The following is an 8,447-nucleotide window of genomic DNA, read 5'->3' on the forward strand; positions in this document are numbered from 1 at the left end:
TGTGTGTGTGTGTGTGTGTTTGTGTGTAAATGAATGTCTTAGAGTGGATGCACACTACAAGATTTTTATATGTATTAAGCCCAGGACAGGCCGATACACACAGATAAGTGTTTTCTTTTCATACTTTGCTGAAAAACGTGGCCTGAATGGATGTGTTTTTTTTCTAAATAATGAATCAAAGAAATCTTGTAGTGTTTGCTCACCTGAACTTGAACAGTATCTTATTGTGTGCTCTGTTGGATGTGAGTGGTGGAGATGAATGAAAGCGTGGGTGCGTTAGTAATTTAACTTGGAATGTTAATAAAAACTTGATTGACTGCGAATAAAACCCTCCTGTTTTTTTATCGGGACAGTAAAATCACGTCATCACACAGACAGATTCAATTGAATCTCATTTTATTTGAAGATGTAACAAACATACAAACCACTCTCACTTACAGGAGAGACGTCAAGGCATTATACATTCTGAATAAATAATAATAATGATGCTATATTTAATCATTCTCTTCAATATCATGCCATTGCTGTGGTCAGGCTGCGGGCAACTCAAATTTACTGCAAGAGCCACCTTTCCACTTGCTAGCATTGTTTTTGTCTTTGATTTCCTCAGTAGGAGACAGAACGCCGTTAATAAATTCAATGCAAGATCTGGATATCTCACAGTTTAAGGCCATGTCAAAACACTCTCACAGTACATAGAAAATATCCAGCCTTCGCTCTCTCAAGCAGTGTTGGTTTATTGTGTCTTGATCTGTTTGAGGTAGCCGGTTTATATCAGGTAAACGTGGGTGAGGTTAAAAGTTTTTGAACAGGCACAGCAAACATAAGGGTCCAAGACCGTTGATAGTTATCCTACCAAGCAAGGGCAGCATGACAAGGCCATGCAAACAGGCTGCTACACACACACACACACACACACACACACACACACACACACATTTCACTATCAAAGTCGCTCATAATCACTCAGTCACATCCGAGGTACTACATGCTATACTTGAGGTCTCACGTGGCTTCTTTACTGGGCGTCCTCTCACCAAAGCTTAATCAGTCGCCTCTGAAGGCCCCCAGATTTCCTGTGTGCATTTGTTTGTAGTAATTTATCTAAAAGAAAATATGTTTGAGGTATGTACAGTGTAACTGCAGCATCAACTGAAATGATGGGCACCAATAGGGAGGTTCAGAGAAATGACCTAGTCGTAAGTCAAAGTCATGTAGAGAGAGCTTGTTAAGAGTATTCCACCAATTTGAAATTGCCCTATAACATTGCCAGACTCACAGTTTTTAAAAAATGCATTCTTCTTTCTTGTCAAAACATGGCTCCTACATTTCCCACAATGCAACTTGACCACCAACAGATTGCTCTGATGGTGTGTTCCACTTGCACTTGGAAGCCGGAGTGTCAGAGTTCCCGGTCGGAAATTTCAACTGGAACCCCCCCTAAAGTTGGATATCTGCCCTAAGGAAGTGCGCCGGGCTTTGACGACAATCTTTGTAGTGACCAAACAGTGGAGTTACAACTTTCGAGTCCATCCCATGATGCCATTGTGCCCAAAGAGACTTTTTAACATAGACTTAGCATTGCGAAAGAGACAGAGAAAATCAGAGGACACATTTTTTTGAGTGTCACAACCCCTGCAAAGCCTAGAGTCTAGAAGAGCTGCACATTTAAATCATTTATCCCCATTGAAGTTAGCAGAGCACTGAACAGGAAGTAGCCGGCGTGGCAGGCAGAAGTTTCTCGTGCGCTTGCTCTAAGGGCCGACTGATGCAGAAGCAGTGCCGATCATCTGGGTAATTTATACATGGCAGTTGTATGTTTTTGGTTTCATGCACCACCGAGCAACTTTCATTGAATTGAGTGCTGTGTCCAGTTCTCTTTACACATTTATAGGAAAGTCGGAGGGACCTCACCAGCCCTGATCTCAAAATCCAAGATGGCCGGTGCATCAACAGTAGTGAAAGCTGTGGTAATATGCTGTTTATTAGCACTTCTGCTTCACTTGTGTCTCATCAAAACAGTTGTATATACAAGACTGTCCTACTTTATCCACTGACATGTAGCTACGGTGTCTGTAGGGGCAAAATTCAGCGTAATACGTTTTTATCATCCAGTTTTGGTAGTAATGGCTAACCTGGATGGAACTGATACTGCAAACAACATCTTGGTTTTCCGACTTGTACTGGAATGTGATCAACTTGGGTGTGACATCATTCCCAGTTCTGACTTCTGAGGTAAATAATATGCAGCATGAGATTCAGGTGTGTCATGCTAGTGGCGGCTAATGTAACTTTGTAGCCGCTGCTTGTAGCTTCAGGCAGAGTTGAGAGGTCTGCTAAACTCACGCTTCCCAGGTTGCTTTTTTCTCACACCTGGAGTCTCCAGCACCAACCGACGCTGACTCAAATGACATCACTTGAGGCGATTTTTCAGATTTCATGCAGCTCCATCTGAAGCCACCTGTGCAGTAGTGCTCCCAACACCTGTAAACAGACTTTGATGTGTGAAATGAATGGAAATCGTTTTGTTTCATTTTGTTGTAATTTGTATAAGCTGATCCTTCAATTTTAAGTTCATTTTCCTTAACAAATTTGTGTTTGATCATCACAAACGAATTGCCACACGGGCCTAGTCTGCCCATGAGCTACAAATTGTGGGGTCAGTAACAAAATCTCATCTGAGCATGTCCTCATCTCATTTAAATCCCCTAAAAGGCTTCAGACACATACTATACAAACATTTACAACCATGTACGTGCACAGTTTTTTTTTCATCCTCTTGGTCCTGTACACAATCACACACACTGCTATACACACACTAAGGTAGCTGTTCAGAGGATCAGTAGTTTTCTCTGTTGATCCATTCTTGTTCATTGTAGTATCTCCTTCCGGCATCAAGATTCAGGCCGTTTCTGTAGCTGTCCAGGTTTGCTTGGTAGGATTTTCGGTTTCCAAAGGTTCCTAGGCTGGTCTGGTAAGTGTCGTCCTTGCCGTTGGTGATGTATGTCTGATAGAGGTCAGCCTTCACTGTGTGACTTCCAGGCTTCAGTTTGGGATCATAGAGGTCGCTCCCTCCTCTGATGCTGCCATCATACAACCCATGGTCCCCGTACACGCTGCTGCCGTAATGCTCGCTCTTTGTCGTACGACGACCTAGACTCCTGTCATAATACTCTCTGTGCCCGGTGGAGCCCAGACTGCTGTCATTCAAGTCCCTCAACTCCCTCTTTGCTGAGCGGCCCAAGCTGGTGTTGTAGAAGTCACGGTTGGTGCGACGCCCAAGGCTGAGGTCATTGAGGTCAAAGTTGAGGAAGCAGCTCTCTGTGCTGGCAAGCGTCACAAAGCCGCTCTCTGTGTCCCGCCCCCCCAGGTTGTCGTAGTCACCTGTGGGTGTGTCGGGGGAGGAGCATAAAAAGGAGGTGTTTTTGGTGTGCGGGCGAGTTGAAACCAGGTCATCCTCCTTCTGGGAGCGAATGACGTTGTAGACGTCAGTTGGAGCCGGGCTGGGGCAGAAGCTTGGGTCCGTCTGGCATACTTCTGATTTCTGTTGTTTCCTCCTCCTGTCTCAAACACAGAAGAGAGCCATAAATATCAAGAGGTTCACAAGCTCATGATCTTCATTTTATAATTCAAACTGAGGTGTGGATTTAACGTGACAATAGCTTTTGGTTCAGTGTCTGAGTGAACTGATCCTACTGACAACTATTGCGCAGGCTTTCCCCAGACAAGTTATCAGGCCAGGTGGCAAATATCTTTTAACACGGTTGGCGACCCAGTGCTGCTTTTTTGACACAGACCAGCGACGGACTTTGATTTGACTTTGATTTAATAATGCAGCTAAGTCAAATTAAATTAAGTTTTTTATGTGTAAAAAGTAGCATTTGGTCATGTAATGTAATTTGTAATTTGATGCAGATTCTGTGTGTATTCGTAAGTGATTGAAACGGGGTCAAAACAAGATTTTGCATAGGGCCCCAAAAAACCAGGCCCAGTTCAGACCAAAGATTCACAAAGACTGTTTTAGAACACTGCAGAGAAAAGTTGCAACAGCGTGAACTTAAGCCAGCTGATGATGTCACCTGCAACTCAGCTGGTCAAATCACCGGCAGCTGGTTTTAGAACATAACGCACATCAACTGTTTCAACAGACAATCAGCTTGTAGTGAAGTCCACTGTCAAGTCAAAATAACTGCAGATGGCGTGTTCACTTGCTGCGGCAGGTGCTCCGTCTCCACCGAGCCCTATGTTTCCGTCCTCACAGTGTGTCGGTGTCGGACAGTGGGTTGCTGCTGCTGCTCGCTGCTTGACTAAGTTGTTGGCGCTGGTTTCTTACATTATGATGGCATACTTATTATGAATACCGTCCATATGATGCTCATTTTATGATTTTCACCATTTCATCACTACTACAAATGCAACTGTAGCCAGTATCACACTATCACTATCCTCATTCATATTTGAAGAAGCTACAAATTTTATTCAGCCACAAAATAAGCCTGAAAAGCTGCAAACAGAACTGAGGTACAGAGAGTTCTTGCATAGAGATGACACACCGTCTCATCTAGTTGCATTGGCATGAACCGGCAGGTTTTTAGAACGTTGCAGAACGGCGCATTGCAAGTAGTTGCATGTTTCAACTCGTCTCATCGCAAATCTTTGGTCTGACCTGGGCTTTAGGCTGGGTGGGCCTCCCAACTCACAGAAACGTTTTTGTTGCCAAAGTAGCACAAGATTGTCAATGTTCGGGGCATCGGTGGCTTAGTGGTAGAGCAGGCGCCCCATGTACAAGGCTGTTGCCGCAGCAGCTCGGGTTCAACTCCAGCCTGTGGCCCTTTGCTGCATGTCATTCCCTCTCTCTCTCTCCCCCCTTCACACTCATCTGTCCTATCAATTAAAGGCTTAAAATGCCCAAAAAAATATCTTAAAAAAAAAAAAAGATTGTCAATGTTCATTCCTCTGTGACACAAACCTTCATTGTTATCAAAAGAACTTCATTCCTCTGTGACACAAACCTTCATTGTTATCAAAAGAACGATTAAAAATACATTCATGACCACCATTTCACTAGGCAACAGGTTCCTTTAATGCGATGAACACAGGCTCTGTATTTTATTTTGAAACAAATCCCAACTACTTCACCCTGCTTTTGTACTCATTAGCATATATTAATCCGGAGTTGAAAATAGTCCCCACTGCTTCTTCCTGTTTGAGGAACGTTTGCTAAAAGCTTCAGTGCCAGCTGTCATAGGAAATGTTACAGCTTTTTAAAAAAAAAATGAAACTGTATATTTGTGAGTCAGTAGGAAGAATGGGCTTGGAGCAGAGTGTCACAGACTAGGTAGCGAAGACTCATTAATAATGATTCTGGTAAGGATGTTAACAAAAGCAAATATAGGAAACATTTGCTAAAAAAAACTGTTTTCACGTTGGGGTTTCATCTCTCAGATTTAGAACAATCTGCTCACTGATGACCACATCAATGTTTAACTTTCAGTAGATCAAAGTATTCATTGGCATTTGTTCCTCACCGTGTGGCCAGCAGTTTGAAGCAGCAGACTCCGATCGCTGTCAGTAACAGCAGAATCAGGGGGATGGTGGGAATGATGATGTAAATCAGATTCAGAGCTAAAAGAGACAACAGACAGAAAGATACACATTTAGTGACTGACATGTCAGCGTTTGGACTACTACATCAGAGAAGAAAAAATTATTTATCAATACGAGTCTTGGGTCAGTCAACCTGTATTGCTGCCCTGGTCGCGGTCATTTGGATTCCACGGCAGCACGGATGAAGGGAAGACATCTGTAATGAAAAGCATCCATGATGTTCAAACTCACAGTATATTGATTACACTCACTGTCAAAGTATCTATAATGTGACATTTTTTAACAATCATACTGAGCACATTTTACTTGTTAGAGTGGAGTTGGGAGACGGGGACGGGTCCTGTGGCTTCTCTGTGGAAAAAATGAATCACAGTCAACAATGTTCAAGTATTTTCACAGTAACAGAGTATTGAATGCCGTGGTAGCGGTACTACCTGCAGTGTATTTACAGATGAAGTTGTTCTTGGTTTCACAATTGTCGTCATTCCACTGGAACATATAGAGCCCACCCAGACCGGGAGGAGCGGACGGTTGGTGATACATTACCACACACACCTCATAGCCACATGATGGCTCATCCCAATGCCAGTTCCTACAACAAACACACACAAAGAAAGTACATGTAAAAGAGCGTTTTTTTCCTCAAAAGCTCTTTTACAAAGCGTACTTTAAATTAAAAAAAGGTTAAAAAAAAAAAAAAAAAAAGCTGAGACCAAGACCGAGAATCAAACGTTAATACTTTTTTGTACTGCCTGAAAAGTGGCTGTTACACCGGGTATCAAAAGTCGTTTAGTACTGAAAGCTGGCGTTGCATTTGTGGTCAGATTTTGTTATTGCTTGTAGTTATTCATTGATTATATAGTTCCTATTTATTTGTGACTCAGCGCCGGCAATAGCCATGGCCGAAGGCATTGTGTTTTTGGGTTTTCGTCCATCCGTGCGTCTGCCTGTCCGCCCATTCTCGTGAAAGCGATATCTCAAGAACACCTTCCGGGAATTTATTCAAATTTGGCACAAATTTCCACTTGGACGCAACAATAACTCATTAGATTTTGGCCGTCAAAGGTCACTGTGACCTCAAAGAAAAGCTGCTTGTGTTTAGACAATACTGAAGGTAGTCAGATAAATCAGCCAGGCTATCCCACTGGTCTATATTAGCTTAATACAGATACAGTATATATATATGTATAAGTGCGCCCCCCATGCAGTACAATGCACCATGCCACACCACAAAAAGTGCTTAGGAATGGCTCGGCAGACGTGACTAAGATCAAGGCGTCAACCTGGCCTCCAATTTCTCCAGATCCCAATCCAATCGAGCATCCATTGAGCATGCCAGTACCTTATCTTGCAACCCACAGGACTAAAAGGATTGGTCGACAACGCCTTGGTGCCAGACAACACAGGACACCCCCAGAGGTCCCGTGTCCATGCCTCGACAGGTCAGAGGCTGCACCGTAGATTGGAGTTGGCTCTGGCCTGTTGCGGCTTGGACAAAGGACCTCTGTGGTACTGGTTTGTCACAGATACTCAATCAGATTGGGATCTGGAGAATTTGAAAGCTAGGTCGATATCTTGAGCTCTTTGTCACGTTCCCTGGGCCATTCCTGAGCAGTTTTTGCGGTGTGGCATATTGCACTGCCTTGCTGAGGGGCTACTGCCATCGGGGGTACTGTTGCAATGAGCAGGGGTGCTTGGTCTATAACAATGTGTAGGTAAGTGGAGTGCATTAAGGGGCATTCACATGAATGCAAGGACCAAATGTTTCCCAGCAGAACACTGCATTGTAATGAAACGATCAATGGTATTCACTTCACCTGTCAGTTATTTTAATGTTTTGGCTGATTGGTGTATATGGGCTGACAAGTGATAAGACATTGCAGTACAAAAATGCCAAAATATGTTATATGTAATTCAGAAACAGTGAAAAAAATCAGGGAATCCTTATCGCAAATGTTTGTTTGTGTCACACGTAAAAAGATTGAGCTGATATATCATCAGATTTTTTAAACTGGCCTATTTAAAAATGGTTTTCTAGAAAGAAAAACATTTTCAGAGGAAGTTTTTTTTTGTACTAAAACTCACATCAGGAAGAGTATCGCACAAATTCACTGTGATGGGACCAAACAAATGAGGAGTATTTTTTCTTCAATACACAGTCCTCATCCTATAATCAGCAGTGAAAATTAACCATTTGATATATCACTTCATGACTTTAAAATTCACTTCAACCCCCCCTCCTACCCACCTAAATGGTGATTTGCTGCCATCCAGCCAGTAGTACTGTGAGGAGCAGTCTGAGCTGCTGTTCTCGTCTCCATGGTTACGGCGGAGACCGATCCAGAAGTCTCCATCAGTTGGGCGGAGCTCTGTGATGAGCTGCTCTATGATCTTCTGCTCAGACTCCGACTCCACGCTCAGCAGCTTCCCCCCGTCCCGTCTGCAGGCGAACTCTGCATCTACGAAGTTCAGCCTACGCCGGAGCTCGGAGAAATAGGCCAGCTTGTAGCACGGCTTCCCTTTTCCTGCCTTGCACACACGTTGACCTGCACACACACACACACACACACACACACTTGATTACACGTGCCAGATGTGCACTAAATTTTTTTAACATGCTCCCTCACATTTCACAAGCATCGTCTAAACAGTCTGCATTTGAGGACTGAGCATAAGAAAGGATCTTACTGTGGGAATATTGTACCCAAATCTACACATCTGGATTAGTTGTGGAAGCCTTTATGTTTTAAAATTGTAATTTTAAGAGTGTGTTGCCTACCTCTGGCTTCGAATATATCCGCTTCAAGTGCCAAACATTCAGCATAAAGTCAGGAAGGCAG

At 43.3% G+C, this 8,447-nt stretch overlaps 1 protein-coding gene across 1 annotated transcript in view; it reads right to left on the bottom strand.

Annotated features, from left to right (window-relative positions):
- Positions 1-457: 457 nt before the first annotated feature.
- Positions 458-8,447, bottom strand: part of LOC126407355 (layilin-like) — a 13,548-nt gene continuing 5,558 nt past the window's right edge. The window contains exons 2-8 of the mRNA XM_050072154.1: positions 8,387-8,407; positions 7,856-8,153; positions 6,042-6,199; positions 5,914-5,958; positions 5,741-5,803; positions 5,529-5,625; positions 458-3,560 (exon numbers count right to left, since the gene is read on the bottom strand). Coding sequence (XP_049928111.1) covers positions 2,840-3,560; positions 5,529-5,625; positions 5,741-5,803; positions 5,914-5,958; positions 6,042-6,199; positions 7,856-8,153; positions 8,387-8,407 — 1,403 coding nt within the window. The 3' untranslated portion in view covers positions 458-2,839. The remainder of the gene's footprint in view (positions 3,561-5,528; positions 5,626-5,740; positions 5,804-5,913; positions 5,959-6,041; positions 6,200-7,855; positions 8,154-8,386; positions 8,408-8,447) is intronic.

The sequence above is a fragment of the Epinephelus moara genome, chromosome 20, assembly GCF_006386435.1.
Source record: "Epinephelus moara isolate mb chromosome 20, YSFRI_EMoa_1.0, whole genome shotgun sequence".
In the NCBI taxonomy this organism is placed as follows: domain Eukaryota; kingdom Metazoa; phylum Chordata; class Actinopteri; order Perciformes; family Serranidae; genus Epinephelus; species Epinephelus moara.